This window comes from Notolabrus celidotus, chromosome 22 (assembly GCF_009762535.1).
Source record: "Notolabrus celidotus isolate fNotCel1 chromosome 22, fNotCel1.pri, whole genome shotgun sequence".
NCBI lineage: Eukaryota > Metazoa > Chordata > Actinopteri > Labriformes > Labridae > Notolabrus > Notolabrus celidotus.
In genome coordinates this window covers 28,205,422-28,223,970 of record NC_048293.1, presented here as the reverse complement: position 1 = coordinate 28,223,970, position 18,549 = coordinate 28,205,422, and the positions used below count along the sequence as shown (strand labels likewise).

Below are 18,549 nucleotides of genomic sequence, written 5' to 3'. Positions count from 1 at the left end.
ATAGAAAATATCCCCAGAAAATATTCTGTTATGAAAAAAACAGCTTTATTATAGGCCGATATAGAAAATTGACCAAGCGGCAACCTCCGGTCTCAAACTATGAAGCCCATGCAGAAGTGTTATAAACTGCAATACATGGAGAATCCTCTTGAGGCTGGCTGCAGAAACACAGGAAACCACATAGACATGAATGGGAAACAGACGATCTTTGCAGCATTAATAAATATGTTTACAGCCTGGTTCAAAAAACGGCTATGCTCTATGTAGCTAATCTCTATATTGGCACACACTGTACGGGGGGTGAATTTATTTCTAACGTGACGGTTCAGAAGATATTAAGGTTACGAGTTTTTGCCCAAATAAGGACATGACTGATGTGACTCCCGGTCGGGAACACATAGCTATTGGCTAGGAGGCTCACACTACGTCACACTCTGCCTGGTTGAGTTTAGCATTTCCAATATGGCTTCTATTAACTTATCTTGAGAAAATAGAGATAATTAAGTGTATTTAACTATGTAGATTTAGGGCTTCCGTATAAAGGGGGTTTATCCACTGGAAGGGCATGAGAGCACCAGAGTTCATAACAATTCATAAACATTTAGAATCAGCAGTTACCTTAATGAAGCATGTATGGAAGCCCTAAGCGGTCATACATTCATACATTTTTTAAATCAGTTTTCATGTGATAAGTTGAATTCAGTTGTGTTGCAAAAGCACAACAACAATTGAAATAGGCAACTTATGTCATTAGCTTGGGGAATGGCAATATGGGGTGTAGGGGTTTGGCCTATCCCAGTAACCAGACTATTGTTTTGTTCTTTAAATCCCCAGAAAATATTCTGTTATCATGAGGATAGCAGCTTTATTATAGGCCAATATAGAAAACTGACTCATTATTGCAATTATGTGGCTGCATGTCCACTTAGGGCTTCTGTATTACAAGTATAGTGTGACAAGACTTTGTTTTATGGGCCCAAACAGTTAAATATCTGGGAAAAAATTAAGTGAATGCACTTTTTAAATATCTGGCATGCAGTGTTTTATATTTATTTACTGATCTTATTTAGAATTTATATAATTTTTGCCATATTAGTGCTTTTTCCCCCTTTAAAGGTTTCAGTTTATTCAGTGAATGCTGGACTAAATGTGATATAATGTACACATAAATAATCAATCAGACATGTCAGTGTGAAAACAAAAGCCTCTAGAAACCAAATGTTTAAACATCACTGTCATTTTATTTGGACAATAGGACAATAGACACTTTATAAAGTATGGGAAAATACAAATATCTCAAGTTTCACTTATGCTATGAGGCAGCTGGTTATGATACACATCTCAGGTGGTTTTCAGTAAAAAGGAATGAAGATAGAAATACGTTATTTAACCAGAGAGGACAACAAGAGCACTAAAAAGGCTTCTTCTACAACAGGCTGAGTAAACAGAAGGGGACACCTTTCAGATCCACAGGACAAGACCAGATACTTTAAAGACTTTATACTGGGGGAGTCTGTCTGCAGGGTATCAAAGTACTGTCAGTATGTAAATACTTTACAAAGAGTAGGAACACAGCTGAGACCAGGTTTCCAGGACTTTGTGTGCAAATGTTTTCTATGAGGTTTAATAATTTAAGATATTCTGGAAAGAATGCATGCAAAAGAGCAGCAGGTCCTCGAACATGTCGTTTAGAAAAGGAAGAAAAACACATTTAAGCATGCGATTCTTTTACAGTAGCTTTCCACAGAGTTTAGAAGAACAGCTTCAGGTTCATACAACTTTCTTACTACACCTTTAGGTAACAGCAGAAACCATTAAACATGTCTGAGTGATGTCTATGTGCTACAGCAGCTGTAATAATTAACCTCTGTCTCACCTTCCTGTTGGAGTAAACACCGACAGGTGAATGATTCATGTCTCAAATCAATAAATGATTCACATGATTGTGCGCACATTTCTCCCAGTCAGATCCACAGAAAGAAAACGGTTCTATCCTTTATTTTTTATCAAGATTAGAAATAAAAACATGACAGAATTAGTGTCTTAATGTGACCTTTCTACTCCTCACAAAAGTTGTCCAATTGTCTCCCAAGAAAACATTTTGTAGTGTTTGATTTTGGCCTTGTAGTCCTTTTTATAACAAGCGTAAATATGACAAACTTTAACATTGAAGACAAGGCATTAGAATGGTAGACTCAGCAGTTTGACTTTATACATGAGGGACTCGGGGCGTTAAAATCAGCTGTGATCCTCCTAGTCCAAAGTCAGAGAGGACGCTGATGCAAAACTGTGGAGTTCATTTATGCATGTGGTTTTAGATGAGGGGGTAAGACCAATATACAGAGCTGATACTGAGCTTTTATTCAGATTCAGAAGCTTTCATTGAGATTTATCTGTCTAAACTAGACTGTAGTGCCAATAATACAACATTAAGTAAATTTAATGTAGCTTCAAGTATTTGAGGCAAGAAACCTGCTGCTGCCAGTTTCTAATTCTCGATTGTTTGTGGGTGTTTTAGAAGATTTTTCAGAGGCAGGTCTGATATCTGGACGTCTTTATAAAACATGCAGCCGATGAATGTTGTCAATAGATCAAACAGAAACTGAAAAGAGAAACTATGGGAGGCGGGGCCGGACACACTGACCTGTGTTAACCTTTACCGCCGTCACAGGTACAGCGTCCTTTTCTCAGGAAACGCTGCACATGATCAAACCAGTTAGTGAGGGCACGGTTTAAAAGGTGAAAATGACCGTAGGGACTCAAATATAGGACCACCCTGATTCAAATATTTTCAGATGTATTGAGGAAAAAAACTTCTTATATGAGGGTCAATACGGTAGTTTTCGTGGCGTACTGGTGTAGCACATTTACTTTATTCGTACGGTAAACTACAACTTTAGATAAACATCTCTTTGAGACGTGGACACTGTGTTTCTGTTTTGTTTTTTTACAGTAAACGACACTAATAATCCCATGACCATAACCTCCAATGTACCCAGAAACCCTCAACACCATGACACCACAACAGACACGAGTGCGACCTCATACTTTACACCACCCCTGCTAAAGTTATCATCCCTGATTGGCCACCCCAAGTCAAAATACTCTTGGACACGCCCCTGATTCAATGCCTAAATATCAGCCTTTTAAAGATCTGTATATTTGAGTCAAACCCCGCTCTGTATGGAAATATGTTCTTTTATCTACCAAGTCTAAACATGAAGCACTACTGGCATTTTTTAAAGTCACTGCTGTAACTCGCAAGGCTGCTGCAACCTCCTCTGAGCGACCCGAGAGGCTTTACGTCAGAATGAAGCACGACATTCATCAACACTAAAGAACAGCACTGGCTATAAAGCACGACATTATCTTACAATCTCCCTAAAGAAGGACACGGTGAGCGCAGGTAACGCCCCCCCGTGTGCAGTGTTGTGTCAAAACTGTCATGGAGGTTTTGTTGTCGGTTATAAACTGGAATGTTTCAGCGGTTTGTGTTTTTCAGGAGTGTGATATCATCAGAGGCCGAGCACAGATTTACCCAGAGCTGCTGTTTGTCCTCCAAACAGGAGACGAAACAGGTGATAAGCACCGCTCCAATGCCTCTTTGTTCCACCTCGATCAAGTGCACGGACGAAAGAAGGTAACGCTGCATTCAGGTGAAGTCGGAATGATCGGAAAATGTAGTTTCTGAGTGGGAAATTTTGCAGAAGGCACGCAGGGGAAAGTTTAAGTTCCAAACTTAAAGGGTTGATTTAGAAACTTCAAACTTTAGAAACTTTGGCTCATTTTTATTCACTTGCATTGTAGTGTAAGTTCGTAGCCGTTAGATCCCGTTAATGTAGAGTCGTCTAGTTTGGAATAAAATCTACGTTGTTCAGATATTACAACTTCCTGATTTGGGAAGTCAAAACAGCTGAAGAGCACGCGAAGGAACGACGACTTGAGAAGTTGGAGAAAAATTTGGATCCCTACTAACAACTTTTATTTTGAAGGACAAAAAAACCCATCAAACTCATCAGTTGAGACATCCAATATGTACATTTTGCAATCGTAAAGCTTGAAATCACGGATTCAGAAAAACATCTTTGCAATTTCGGGAACTCTGATTATCTGAGGAGCACTTGAATGCAGCGTTAGTAAAGTTGGTCTTAGTGTTATCATTCTTTAATCGACTGGAGTGAGATTATAATCCAAATTAATAACGAAGGAGACACTGGCTCTATTTTGGTCTTTAGAGTTTCACAACAAAAGGAAATCACTGCGATAAAGTTTGAGCTACAAACACCAGGAAAATAAATCTAAACGTAAAACTTAAGAAGTTAAAAAAAGACGGAAACAGAAAGTGTTGACACCTTTAACGACTCCTGAATAACGACGCTTCGGAAGGCGGATGAGTTCTATTCATGTCCGGTTCGGAGCTATGGGAGTGTTAATTCAACACAGACACGTTACTGGCACATGGAGAGATTGTTCGGGAGTCGAAAACAGACCTGCGTCAAATAGGAGTTCCAGTTTTAGGCTGACAGACGAGGAGAGGTTCGGTTGGCAAAGAGAAGAGTACACAAACTTCTGTCTCACTGATCTGAGCTTTAAATTTGAGCGACAGAGGCCTAAAACTGAGTTTTCATCAACGCTATTTAAATCAGGTCTGCTACAACGAGGAGGGAAACATTAACTGTGGTGCGTTCCTCCCAAAGAGGTGACACCGGTATGTGCAATCTGGATCCTCCTCACGTCCCAGACCCCACGACACGAGAGGGCTTTAACCAAAGAACCCCAGCTTCTCTCTGAGCCACTCCTCTGAGAGGTCCTCTGTGTTCCTGACCTCGAACACCTGCAGGAGAAACACAAAGACAAGAGAGACAAGACTCTTTAAAGTAACAGCAGGGACTTCAGACGTCTATATCTAATGCAGAGTCGGACTGGAGACGAATCTGGCGCAATTTGGCCGTTACATCGGACTTCCATCAGATCCACTGCCGTCCGCCAGACAGCTGGAGTCATGTGACTGAGGTTTCCCCGCGGTAATCCCTGAATCATGGATTCTCCTCCTCCTCCTCTCCTCCTCCATGTTGTCTTTCTGGTCCTCTGAAAACCTCTGACCTGTTGACTCCAGGCCTGGCTCCGCTCATCATGACTTTGGTTTGTTGTTGTAGTTAAGTGAAATACGATCTGGTGATAACACAGAGTGTTTTATTCTGAAAATTAACCGGATGTTTTCATTTTGTTTTGGTGAAACCTGACTTCCTGTCCCACTCCATCTGCTCTGTTGAGATTGATGCGTCGTGCTCCGGCATCCGGCAAGAATAGAAGTCTTGTGTATCTGATCCGGAGGACTCAGACCTGCTGGATCAGAGCCGGAACGCAACGGAGTGGATCCAGTGGAAGTTAACACATTGACTAGAATAGAAACCGATCAGATCAGGAGCTGTGACGGACCGGAGACAGATCTTGTGGAATTGAATGTTGAGGGAAAGGAAAAGAACACCAAGGAAAGGAAAGGAAAGGAAAGGAAAGAAAATTAGTGCTAAGGAAAGCTAAGGAAAGGAAAGCTGAGGAAAGGATATGAGCTCTAAGGGAAGGAAAGGAAATGAGCGCTAAGGGAAGGAAAGCCAAGGAAAAGAAAGATGAGGAGAGGAAATGAGCTCGAAGGGAAGGGAAGGAAAGGAGAGGAAATGAGTGCTAAGGAAAGGAAAGCCAAGGATAGGAAGGAAACTCCCAGGGAAGGAGAGGAAAAAGAAGCTAAGGAATGGAAAGCTGAGGAAAGGATATGAGCTCTAAGGAAAGGAGAGGAAATGAGCACTAAGGAAAGGAAAGCCAAGGAAAAAAAGATGAGGAAAGGAAATGAGCGCCGGAACACAACGGAGCGGATCCAGAGGAAGTTAACACATTGACTAGAATAGAAACCTATCAGATCCGGTGCTGTGACGGATCAGAGACGAGATCAACAACTCCAAATCCGTTACGTCTAAGAAACTAAGATTTTCAGCATTTTTTCGTGTTCGGAGGTTGGAAAAAAAAGGTCAGATCAGAGCCTCTGTTTAACATTTTCAATAATGGAGTATCCCTGTTAGCGTCAGCTCACAGATGGAGCACTAACCTTCGACAGATCAGCAGCTTTCACCAGTCTGTGTTTACTTCCTGCGTACATCATCTGCTGCTCCATTTTGCATCCTGCAAAACACAAATAAACAAAGGTTACTGTCATCTGACAATCTACAACTAAATGAAGTAATGACGTATAAAGCATAATGCATGATGTATATTAAGAAGTAAAAAATGTTAAAGCACCAGAAAAACAAATAATAGCACAAGTTGAAAATAACTGTATTGGTGGAGATGGGATTTTTGCAGCAATTAGAATTTATTTATTTTGATTTTTCACAATATTTTCTTTGTGATGCAAAGTATAGCCTAAAAAATGACAAACTAAACATCCATCCTCCTCTTTTCCCACAGGTGACTGAAAGCTGTTGAACACTGGTGTCAGACTCATTCAAAGGTAAAACTCCTGACTCCTTCTCACCTGCCGGACTGGAGAAGATGAAGCAGAGAGGGTAGGACACACGTCCGTCGTCATGTTCGTATTTGTAACTGTAGACGATAAACGTTCCTGGTGCTAAGGACACTTCACAGATTTCAGAACTTAAATGAAGAACACAAGAATACATTCTTCCAAACTGAAAGGATATCTCGGCTGTCTTTCGGGTAGTTCCTCCTTTAGATCATCTAAAGAAATATCCTTTAAAATAAGAAATCAAACAACATGTTAGACATGAAAGAGATGAACAAACGTCTCAGACTCAAGAAGGAACGTAACAAACGAACTGACCTCGTGTTCCTCTTCAAGAATGACCACCTGTCGGTCTTTGTCGATCTTCACTGTGGAGGGAAAAGACTCATTTCAGTATCTGCGTTTAAAATGTCATCATCGCAGACTGTGTGTACCGATGGACGACGCACCTCAACATCATCCTGTTGCACAAAAGTGAAGCCAATGCCTCTATGCTGATAATCTGATCGCTGCAGAAGCCTCATTGGTCAACAGAGCTGTTAATCATGATGTCACACCCCCTCTTTATAGCGTCAAATAACTAATTAAAACTAAACTTGTCCGAAAACTAAACTTTTATTTGACGTGTGTTCTGATTTTGAAGTTTGACCCATGTCCCATCTGTTAACATGGGGGAGGCGGTCTTTATGTGCAGCGAGCCAATTTCATCGTCCATCAGTTCATACAGTCTGTGATACAAAATAGGTCTTTCATAGTTCAACAACCAAACGTCAATCAAAGCACTCAACCCTGAGTTTAGTGAAATGCACCTTTTAAAGTTCCAGCTCCACTTTAACTGTAAAAGCCACGGCAGAAACAGGAAGTAAGCGTGCCATAATCTATTCTTTGCACACATCAGGATGCAGCGAGCCGTGAGAGCGTTAATGGTGCATTAATGTTTAACTGAGGGAAGGTCGTTTCCAGGAGGTGACCCAAATCTGCTCAGGGACGCAGACTCTGTAGTCACCATGGATTCATATTTCCATTACAGTTCTCCTGGGACTCCTCACATCGCCCCCCCCCTCCCTCCATTAGACCGAAAAGTATTAATAAAGAGCGTCCTGTAGGAGCGGACACTTAGTGATGCTGTTTATCAAGTTTAAAGTGGGAGCACTCACTGATGATGGCGGCGTTATTGGTCTGCTTCCGGAAACGGAAGGCTTTCAGCTTCTTGAGCAGCTCATCGTCCACATCGCACACCACCAGTGATTCACTCTGAGGGAGACAAACACAGAAACACATCCATCAGGTCCATTTCAGATTCATTTCCTCTGAACTCTTTCACATATCCTGCCTTTGTGTGTTTGGTCAGAGTTAAAACGAAAGTCTTGAGCTCTTGCGCCTCCACATTAAAGGTGACATATCATGCAAAATGGACTTTTTAATGGTCCTCTCCCTGAAATCTGTGTCCCTGTCTACAAACCCCCCAATAATGAAAAGAATCCATTCTGCCCCTGTTCTGATTTCTCCACCTTTCTGTAAATGTGTGCTGAAACCAGCCGTTTCAGTTTTCAGTGTTTTTCATCCGTCACAACGCCATCCGGTCTGTAACAGGAAGTCAGAGCTCGGAGCTTGTTCAGCCCATAGACTGTATAAAATACAACTCAACCCCTCCTCCGTTTTTCATTCCCGGCACACATGTGTGCTAACAAGGAGCTTAGGAGGGAGGCATGCTAGTTGTAGGCTGTCTTAATAAACACAAAGGTCGGTTTTACTCCCCACGTCTGCAGATTTGAAGATCTAGTGGATGATTTTTATTTATCATGGATAAGTGCTAGCGCTAGTTAGCATAGCCACATAGCTACATGTTGGTAGCTGTCTACCAAGACACACGTCGACATACTGACAAATAAAACAAGAAACACTAAATCTGTGACCAATGGTTCAGAAAGGTCCTGCTGCAGGCGCCTCTCCGTCAGGATCAGATTCTGGATCAGATTCAGAGGGTTGAAGTAACGCGGGTCTGTGAGCAGTCGTGTATATTCAGCCAACATGTTAACATTAGATCAACGTGCTGGAGAGCCGAGGCCACACCCACTTCCTGAGGGGGCGTGGTCAGAGAGAAAACAGACCGTTCTGAGGAGGGCTGAAGAAGAGGGTTTTTCAGGCAGACCAAAATCTGATTTCAAAGTGTTTTTTTGAGCATAAACTTTAAAGACATGTTTTGGGGACCTCTTAGACCAATATATGTTGATGAAAAAAGCGTGATATGTCACCTTTAAAGAATACAGTGCTAATACTGTAGGGCGGGCACACTGTAGCTGTTAGCAAGGAGGCTAAAGAGTCACCTCAACTCCGCCTCTTTGCCTCAAACTAGATCGACCAAAGTTAGGTTGAGTCGGCATTTCCAATATGGCGACCGCCAACGTACTGCTCTAGAAACAAATGGGTAACGCCACATAGACTACGTCGATGTTTAATACCATCTATACTGGGTATGATTGGTGGTGATAGCTAGCTTGGATTTGCGTGGTTTTTGGACACCAAAGCTAACCGTCAAACCTCTCCAAGATGTCCCAAATGGCCAAATTCCACCAGATCTGTGTCCGGTCCGTTTCTGATCCGTCACAGCACTGGATCTGATAGATTTCTAGTCTAGTCAATGTGTTAACTTCCACTGGATCCGCTCCAGCTGCGTCTCTGATCCGGCAGGTCGGAGCCCTCCGGATCAGATACACAAGACTTCTATTTGTGCCGGATGCCGGAGCATGATGCATCAATCTCAACAGAGCTGATGGAGCGGGACAGGAAGTCAGGCACCAAAACAAGATGATCGGAGACCGGACACGGATCTGGTGGAAGTCCCGGGTAACTTCTTGTTTAGGTAAGGTTTAGAAAATGTTTATAAATGAGGATTCTGATCTGACCTGCCGGCTTTATTCTGAGAGAAACCAGCCAAGTCTGAAGTGGACTGGATGTTTTTAATATGAACCTGTGTCACGTCCACACACAGCGTTACATAACTCCACCACAAAGACATAAAGTCTTTAAGAGTCTCTGCTGAGACTTTCTGAATTCTATAATTACACCTTCCTGAACAGATGGCTGGTGGGAGTCAGGATTTCACTGAGCTCAGGGAGAGATCTTCACAGATTAGGGAAGAGGCTGTCTGAGTGTCTGTGGAGGGGGAACCAGAGAGTTAAAACCCCTGAACAGGATGCAGAGGGACCTGAGGAGGACCATAAAACCCGGAGGTGGCCACAGGTTCACTTCTGGTTTAAAATTCCTCCACTGACAGCCACAGAGCTACTTTGGCTGCTAATCCATCCAGGAAATGAGGGTGGGTAAACTTTAACTCTGAGGTGAATGAACAGGTCTAATGTGTCGGGACTGAAGCTGTGACTTTGACTGGATGTGTCTGAACTCTGAGGAGAGGAGAGCTGTCATGACACGCTGTCAAACCCTGGGGAAACCATTTCATCAAGATATGAAGGCGAGCTAGCGTCAAGGCAGAACCCTCAAACAGACATGTTGTGACATGTTAACACAACTACACAGGAAGTCCGTGAATAGCGCCTTCAAAATAAAAGCTGAACTAGAAATAATGCCACTTCACAAATAAAAGTAAAAACAGTGGATTAATGTTATTAAGGAAATACCGGCATGTTATACATATTAAATACCATAAAAATAAGACAAAGTCTAGAGAAAACAACTTCATTTATCTAGGTCTGCACGATATATATCAGTGTGATTAAATACTGCTTTTTAATGACATTGTTTTGTTATTCCAATAATACATTGGTATAAACAAAATAATAAACAAATTAAAAAGCTGATTACAATTAATATAATAAGATTTGATGTGGGGGATTGCACTTGTATAAGGGCAGAAAATAGTGAATAGAGGGGAAGGATTAGATAAGTTTTAACTTCTTCCTACTCCTTTTCACACATGTAAAGTAAATTTTCACTGCTTGCTAATATTGATTTTGTTTCTTTTGTATAACTGTTTCTTTTTTTTTCTTGTATGTTTGTATAACTCTTTCTTCTTTTCTACTTGTATGCTTCTTTTTGTTGTATTTTTACTTTTACATGTTCGAAATAAAGACATCAAATCAATATGCTTAGTAATTGTTTTAATAATATGTACGTTAATCTTAGCCTTACTGACTTTCAGATTTGTATAAACTATACATTATAGACTTAATCTTTCAATATAAAATTCTTAATAAAATATATTTGTAATCCTATTGGTATTAGCCATCAGGAGCAGGTAATTCTCGGCTAATATCCTCATAAATATGAATATCTAAAATAAGCTTATAATATATAATAAAAATACATTGTTGTATCCAGATAACAAGATAAATAAATTTAAACTACAAAAAAAACATTTGAATTAAAGCTTGAAATATTCACTTGTATAACATTAAGACAAGTTCCTTTAAAAGTGTAAACCTGTTTTAGTAATAATCCTGATTTTGATTATACTCTCACCCGCAGTAGTTTTATTCTGAAATTTGAAACCGGAAATCCCAAATTTCCATTCCGTGCAGCTTGACTAAAAACCCCCGACGAACAGAGGGTGGAACTAAAGCTAGGCTAGCATGCTAACGCCAACAAATCTGCGCCCTTCCTGTTCCTATATAGTCCCTAAACTTCACCTTAAAGAACACACTGATAAACAGCAGGATCCAAGATGGCGGCCGCTGTGAGACAGTGGCTCAGAGACACTCACCATTGTTGTTGTAGTAGTTGATAGAGTCTCTCTGAAGCTGCAGCTGCTGCTCTCACTGCTCAGACGCTTTCAATGTTTTTTTTTTACTTCACATCATCTTGTGACTGGATTGACCAATCCCAAACAAGCTGCCCCCCCCCTTCTCTAAAACCTCTGCCCTCCATTGTTCTTCAGCTTTCTCTCAAATAAATAATCCCTTCACAAAACAAGGACATGACAGTTTTTAATTTAACATAGGTTAGTGTTTTTATTTCTTATAATCTTTTAGTTTTCAGTTCCTGTTTGGTTTGGATTATTTTAAAGATGTTAAACCGGTTTAATTTGATTTATTTAAAAAAACAACACTCAGTGTAAATCTAGTTTTTATTAGTTTTAGTGTAAGTTTGAGTTTTTCTGTGATATACTTGTTGGTGGCAAGACCCAAAAGAGCCAGGAGGAGTACTGTTTAATAAAAACTTGAAAATGTGTTACAAAAACCAAAGATTAAAACCCACAAAAAATGTAACATAAAGGATAATAAACATTAAAATCTGTTCAGTCTGGCTTTAATGTATGGTATAACAATTGTATTACTCTAATGTTTTATATAAATGTTTTAATTATTTATTTATTTATTTGAACTATTTGTTTTTTATTGATATGTTTAGCCTTTATTTTATCTTCAAACTCTTATCCCTCCTCTTTTATGTATTTATTTGAACTATTTATATTCTTAATGTTGATTTGATTCTTTAAATTATTTTAAATACACATTTTATTGTTGTTGGTGTGCATTAATCTCTAGTACTGTTTTTTTTATGTATTGCAATTATTTTATTTCTGCTTCTTTTTTGCTTAGAGTCGCTGTAAAGCACTTTGAATTGCAACAACAACAAAGTAATTGTCATAGACTTAAAAGTAAAATATAAATATCAGATCTATAATTTGTTTTAAGTCAGTATTGTAACCATGCAATAAAGTTTCAGCTACATATAATTTCTTTGTAAAGACTTATTTTATTAATGCATTTATTTCTACATTTTTTTAATTTAACATAAGTGTTTTAGACTTTCAAGCTTTTTTAAATTATGTTATTTTTAGTTAAATATGTAGCCTCTAAAGTCCCAAGAAGTAATTATTTTTTAATATTGTGCATATGAGATAGTGACTTGTTTGGACATTATAATTATTTTGTGCACAAAGGATAACTTGTGTGCATATTAACCCTCAAGCACAAGATAATAAAATGTTCCCATAAGATATTTTTGGGACTTCAAGAAACTAAAAGAAAATACTTTATTTAAAGGTCCTGTGAGGAGTTTTATGCCATGGACTCAGATTAAATATTGATCCCTATTTATGATAAACAAAAGCAAACATGAGTACCAGCAATAAGATTTAGGAGTTCTTTGTTATAATTTATGAAGCTTGAAACCGGTGCTATGGGGTAGGTGTCGGCCAAGATGTACCCGACCTGAAAATTCCTCACAGGAGCTTTAAGTGACTTTATCTACAGTAGATTAAACTAAACATCAGAGTTAGGTTAATCTTGAAATAGTCACTTTATTTGTGTTTTATAATTTTACTTTATGACCTCTATAATAATAAATACTGTTCTTTGTCAAAGAAAAACATTTATATAACTAGTTTAGATTATTTGGGTGTGTGCTTCTTTTCCGGAACGCGCCCACTCTTCAGAAAACGTCATCCCCGAGGCGCGTGTACAGCTGCGTTCAGGTGTTCGTCTGATGCTCGGAATTTACAACTTCAGAGCTCGTTCAACGGATTTCAACGTGTGCACGAGCTTTTAATCGTAATGCAGAAAGAGAAAATGACGCAATTAAAAGAGTGCGTGTTTCATTTTATATCTAGGAGCTAAACAAGATTATTGTACGTTAATATTAACAAGCAGAAACGTACAGCAGTCAGAAAATTGATGCGCTAATAAGCTTTAAAACACAGTTAATGATTACTTTGGTCTGTTAACCAGGCCAGTCCAGCATTCAAGTTTTTTTGGACTTTCATAATTAACTTCCTATCTTCTCCTGAATTCTAACACTTGAAAATGCCCTTTTCCGATTATTCCTTCAGCCCGTGAACGCAGCGCGTGTTCCCAGTGTTGTAGTTGTGAGAGCAGATCTGACGTTAGCTTGTAGTTCTTTGCCTCGGCAGGCTTAATTAGCTTGCCAACTTGCCTCAGCGGCTGGACAGATCACCTTTTTATACTCTTTATCAGAGAGGAGTTCTTCTTCAGGAGAGGTAACACCAAATATATCTTTACTGCTTCATCCCTGAGGAGATATAAACCAGAGGAGCTAACCAGCTCTACGTTAACTTACTGTTAGCAGCTGTTAGCTCTGTTGTTAGCTAACTGTAACATCAGTAAACTAGAAGCTTTAAGTCCTGATTCTCTATTAACACGGATCTGAAGTCAGTGCAGAGTCTGTGTGGTCTGAGGGGAGGGTGTTTAAAGGTGGTTATGATGTTTAGACTGTGTACAGATGGGGTTTATTCATCATCATCATCCGGGGATGGAAATATTTACTGTGCTATTACTCAGAGGAGTGTTCAGTATGTCACAGGCTCTCTGTGTGACAGCTGCTCACAGCTGGCTGTTAGAACTCAGGAGTTTACTAATCATCTTATCCTCCTTTATTTCAGGTCATGGCAGATTTCTCGGTGAGTTTCTAAGTTTGCCCAGATTCACATCAGACCAAGTTTCCTCATCAGACAGAGCTGACTCTCTCTCTCCCTCCCTCCCTCCTCTCTCTCTCTCTCCCTCCCTCCCTCTCTGTAGCTGTCAGATGCTTTAGCAGACGACACCCCAAGCAAGGCAAAGAAAACCAGCAACCTGAACCCGTCTGGAAACAACCCCCAGCCTCCTTCAAACCCAGGATGGCCTGGCTCAGCACCAGGAGCCCCCACCCAGCCCTCCGCTCCAGGTGACTACTCTGGTGGATCATCTGGACCGGGAGCACCAGGGCAGTTCCCGTTTCACTCTGGTCCTGGAGCACCGGGCCAATACCCAGGACCTCCTTCAGCACCTGGTGGCTTCCCGCCTGGTCCCGGGATACCCGGGCAATATCCACCTGCGCCAGGAGCTCCAGGGCAGTTCCCCTCCAGTCCTGGAGCCCCGGGGCAGTTCCCTGGGCAGTACCCACCTGAAGGAGCTCCAGGACAGCTACCTGGAGGACCTGTCCCTTACCCAGCAGGACCATTCTCCTCTGGCCCTGGTGCTCCCCCTGGGCCTTATCCGAATGTGCCTTTCCCAGGAGGTCAGCCAGGAGGCAACGGGATGTACGGACCAGGTGGTCCAGGTGCATTCCCCCCTCCAGCAGGCCCTGGATCTTTCCCCGCATTCCCTGGTGGAGGCTTTCCTCCAATCCCCTCTGGGTCATGGGGACCTCCTGGCGGCGGAGGCTTCCCTCCTGCTCCTGGTCACTTTGGTCCAGGCCCTGGGTCTATGGATCCGTACGGGGGCCCTGCAGCTCCAGGAGGCATGCTGGTGAGTACGAGCGCTCTGCACACACGACATCACGCCGCTTGCTTCCTGCATTTCTCTGCTGATGTGTCGCTGCTCTCGTGTGGAGTCTGGGATCTCTCTGAGGGGGGCGTTCTTTGGGGTTCAGGGTGAAAACTATGAAAACAAAAATTCAAAAAGTTCCTCAGAATCTAAAAGTACAAGAAAGCGGTCCTGACACAGACCTGATCCAGCAACATCAACATGAGTCAGATACGGTCTCTTTAAATGTTGAGTTTAGAAAAAGCTGCAGGGTTCAAAATACATCTTAGAGGACGGATTATTCAGACTGCACTCAAGCTGAAAATCCACCAGAACAAGCTGCATCAGCTCTCTGAGGTGTCGGTGTTATTGATGTTAGTGGGACGCGGTGCTCGGGGTTAAGTGTTGTGGTGTTTGGTCTTTACGCGGTTCTGAAACCTTCAGTTTGTCTGATCTGGTCTCGTCTTCACGCCGCCGCAGGAAGAAAAACAAAGCCGGGTTTTGTTGGGATTCAGAGCAGGATGGTGACTTCCTCTCTCTCTCTCTCTCTCTCTGTCTGTCTCTCTCTCTCTCTCTTTATCTTGGGCTCTGCTGGACTGCAAACATAAAGCAGAATCGTCACGTCTCCAAAAGTAGTTCTGAAAAATGTATTCTTGTCTTTCAGCCCAGATTTTATCGTCCCTATTAATGAAACTCCACTGGACGTCGCCTCCAGAATCAACACGTGGTTTGATTAGGCTGCTCGTTATATATTTACACACTCTCTGCTCCACCTGCCTCGGGAATGTATTATTTTTATGAAGTGCAATATCATTTTAATCACACTTTTCATAAAAAAACTTCTGTTTTTATTATCTGATGAAATACAAGTTTAATCCTAACTGTGTAAAACTTTCAATGTGTGAACTTTTTTATGTTCTGTCACTCTGAATCCACTGAAGTCAAAATGTCAAAAACTCCTTTTTAATCTTTATTTTTGGTTGAATTGTGTAAGACTCATGTTGACTCATTGGGGTGTTGCATGAAGAATGTGGGCGGGGTTAAAGTTTTGAATAATGTTTAACTAAATATTCCCTCTTTATAGTATCAGCTGTAAGTTCAGAGTATTCAAATGTGAACACTTTCTGCCCCTGGGCGTGTTTCTAACGGGGTAAACATTGTCTCTGTTTCTTTGTTTTTGCTGAATAAATAAACACACTTAATCCTAATTTCTCATTCTGCTTTTTTTTTTAAAGTTTATTTACAGAAACAGGAACGGTAAATATAACGGTGGATGAGTAAAATATGTGTATGTCTTTCAGATGGTGCCGTATGATCTCCAGCTTCATGCCGGGATTCTGCCGCGACTCGTAATCACAATAGTTGGGGAGCCGACCCCAGGGGCAGACAGGTAGGAACTACTTTATCCTCCAGGGGCAGACAGGTAGGAACTATTTTATCCTCCAGGGGCAGACAGGTAGGAACTATTTTATCCTCCAGGGGCAGACAGGTAGGAACTATTTTATCCTCCAGGGGCAGACAGGCAGGTAGGAACTATTTTATCCTCCAGGGGCAGACAGGTAGGAACTATTTTATCCTCCAGGGGCAGACAGGCAGGTAGGAACTACTTTATCCTCCAGGGGCAGACAGGTAGGAACTATTTTATCCTCCAGGGGCAGACAGGTAGGAACTATTTTATTCTCCAGGGGCAGACAGGTAGGAACTATTTTATCCTCCAGGGGCAGACAGGCAGGTAGGAACTATTTTATCCTCCAGGGGCAGACAGGCAGGTAGGAACTACTTTATCCTCCAGGGGCAGACAGGTAGGAACTATTTTATCCTCCAGGGGCAGACTGGCAGGTAGGAACTACTTTATCCTCCAGGGGCAGACTGGCAGGTAGGAACTATTTTATCCTCCAGGGGCAGACAGGTAGGAACTATTTTATCATTCAGGGGCAGACAGGTAGGAACTACTTTATCCTCCAGGGGCAGACAGGTAGGAACTACTTTATCCTCCAGGGGCAGACAGGTAGGAACTATTTTATCCTCCAGGGGCAGACAGGTAGGAACTATTTTATCCTCCAGGGGCAGACAGGTAGGAACTATTTATCCTCCAGGGGCAGACAGGCAGGTAGGAACTATTTTATCCTCCAGGGGCAGACAGGTAGGAACTATTTTATCCTCCAGGGGCAGACAGGCAGGTAGGAACTACTTTATCCTCCAGGGGCAGACAGGTAGGAACTATTTTATCCTCCAGGGGCAGACAGGTAGGAACTATTTTATTCTCCAGGGGCAGACAGGTAGGAACTATTTTATCCTCCAGGGGCAGACAGGCAGGTAGGAACTATTTTATCCTCCAGGGGCAGACAGGCAGGTAGGAACTACTTTATCCTCCAGGGGCAGACAGGTAGGAACTATTTTATCCTCCAGGGGCAGACAGGCAGGTAGGAACTACTTTATCCTCCAGGGGCAGACAGGTAGGAACTATTTTATCCTCCAGGGGCAGACAGGTAGGAACTATTTTATCATTCAGGGGCAGACAGGTAGGAACTACTTTATCCTCCAGGGGCAGACAGGTAGGAACTACTTTATCCTCCAGGGGCAGACAGGTAGGAACTATTTTATCCTCCAGGGGCAGACAGGTAGGAACTATTTTATCCTCCAGGGGCAGACAGGTAGGAACTACTTTATCCTCCAGGGGCAGACAGGTAGGAACTATTTTATCCTCCAGGGGCAGACAGGTAGGAACTATTTTATCCTCCAGGGGCAGACAGGCAGGTAGGAACTATTTTATCCTCCAGGGGCAGACAGGTAGGAACTATTTTATCCTCCAGGGGCAGACAGGCAGGTAGGAACTACTTTATCCTCCAGGGGCAGACAGGTAGGAACTATTTTATCCTCCAGGGGCAGACAGGTAGGAACTATTTTATTCTCCAGGGGCAGACAGGTAGGAACTATTTTATCCTCCAGGGGCAGACAGGCAGGTAGGAACTATTTTATCCTCCAGGGGCAGACAGGCAGGTAGGAACTACTTTATCCTCCAGGGGCAGACAGGTAGGAACTATTTTATCCTCCAGGGGCAGACAGGCAGGTAGGAACTACTTTATCCTCCAGGGGCAGACAGGTAGGAACTATTTTATCCTCCAGGGGCAGACAGGTAGGAACTATTTTATCATTCAGGGGCAGACAGGTAGGAACTACTTTATCATCCAAGGGCAGACAGGTAGGAACTATTTTATCCTCCAGGGGCAGACAGGTAGGAACTATTTTATCCTTCAGGGGCAGACAGGTAGGAACTACTTTATCCTCCAGGGGCAGACAGGTAGGAACTACTTTATCCTCCAGGGGCAGACAGGTAGGAACTACTTTATCCTTCAGGGGCAGACAGGTAGGAACTACTTTATCCTCCAGGGGCAGACAGGTAGGAACTACTTTATCCTCCAGGGGCAGACAGGTAGGAACTACTTTATCCTCTAGGGGCAGACAGGTAGGAACTACTTTATCCTCCAGGGGCAGACAGGTAGGAACTACTTTATCCTCCAGGGGCAGACAGGTAGGAACTACTTTATCATTCAGGGTCAGACAGGTAGGAACTACTTTATCATTCAGGGGCAGATAGGTAGGAACTACTTTATCCTCCAGGGGCAGACAGGTAGGAACTATTTTATCCTCCAGGGGCAGACAGGTAGGAACTATTTTATCATTCAGGGGCAGACAGGTAGGAACTACTTTATCATTCAGGGTCAGACAGGTAGGAACTACTTTATCATTCAGGGGCAGATAGGTAGGAACTACTTTATCCTCCAGGGGCAGACAGGTAGGAACTACTTTATCCTCCAGGGGCAGACAGGTAGG

General features: G+C 42.1%; 2 protein-coding genes across 8 annotated transcripts in view; one reads left to right on the top strand and one right to left on the bottom strand.

Moving 5' to 3' along the window:
- lgals3a (lectin, galactoside binding soluble 3a) overlaps window positions 1–18,549 on the top strand; it is a 32,426-nt gene that overhangs the window by 9,330 nt on the left and 4,547 nt on the right. For 2 of the 6 annotated variants that reach the window (XM_034675149.1, XM_034675148.1), the window contains 4 exons: window positions 6,460–6,557; window positions 13,875–13,892; window positions 14,011–14,718; window positions 16,017–16,105. In XM_034675149.1, coding sequence (XP_034531040.1) covers window positions 13,878–13,892; window positions 14,011–14,718; window positions 16,017–16,105 — 812 coding nt within the window. In that variant the 5' untranslated portion in view covers window positions 6,460–6,557; window positions 13,875–13,877. Of the gene's footprint in view, window positions 1–6,459; window positions 6,558–9,007; window positions 9,027–9,594; window positions 9,614–13,300; window positions 13,473–13,874; window positions 13,893–14,010; window positions 14,719–16,016; window positions 16,106–18,549 lie in introns of those variants that run through there. The other 4 variants (XM_034675150.1, XM_034675151.1, XR_004629638.1 and 1 more) reach the window with 4 other exon arrangements.
- gmfb (glia maturation factor, beta) lies at window positions 1,222–11,358 on the bottom strand. 2 transcript variants are annotated; one of them, XM_034675159.1, is made up of 7 exons: window positions 11,235–11,358; window positions 7,672–7,768; window positions 6,833–6,882; window positions 6,693–6,742; window positions 6,527–6,609; window positions 6,101–6,174; window positions 1,222–4,834 (listed from the first exon to the last, which is right to left on the bottom strand). In XM_034675159.1, the coding sequence occupies exons 1-7, from the start codon at window positions 11,235–11,237 to the stop codon at window positions 4,763–4,765; spliced, it is 429 nt and encodes a 142-aa protein (XP_034531050.1). In that variant the 5' UTR covers window positions 11,238–11,358; the 3' UTR covers window positions 1,222–4,762. The 2 variants fall into 2 exon arrangements, with proteins under 2 accessions (XP_034531050.1, XP_034531049.1); XM_034675158.1 differs by lacking the exon at window positions 11,235–11,358 and having other exon boundaries at window positions 7,672–7,810.

Bases quoted from the DNA above. Each gene is read 5' to 3' on its own strand.
- gmfb (XM_034675158.1), bottom strand. From the start codon at position 7,795: ATGTGTTTCTGTGTTTGTCTCCCTCAGAGTGAATCACTGGTGGTGTGC. The intron at 6,610-6,692 runs ATATCCTTTCAG...AGCACCAGGAAC, and splicing joins CTACCCGAAAGACAGCCGAG to GTTTATCGTCTACAGTTACA. The intron at 6,175-6,526 runs GTGAGAAGGAGT...TGTGTTTTGCAG, and splicing joins CATCTTCTCCAGTCCGGCAG to GATGCAAAATGGAGCAGCAG.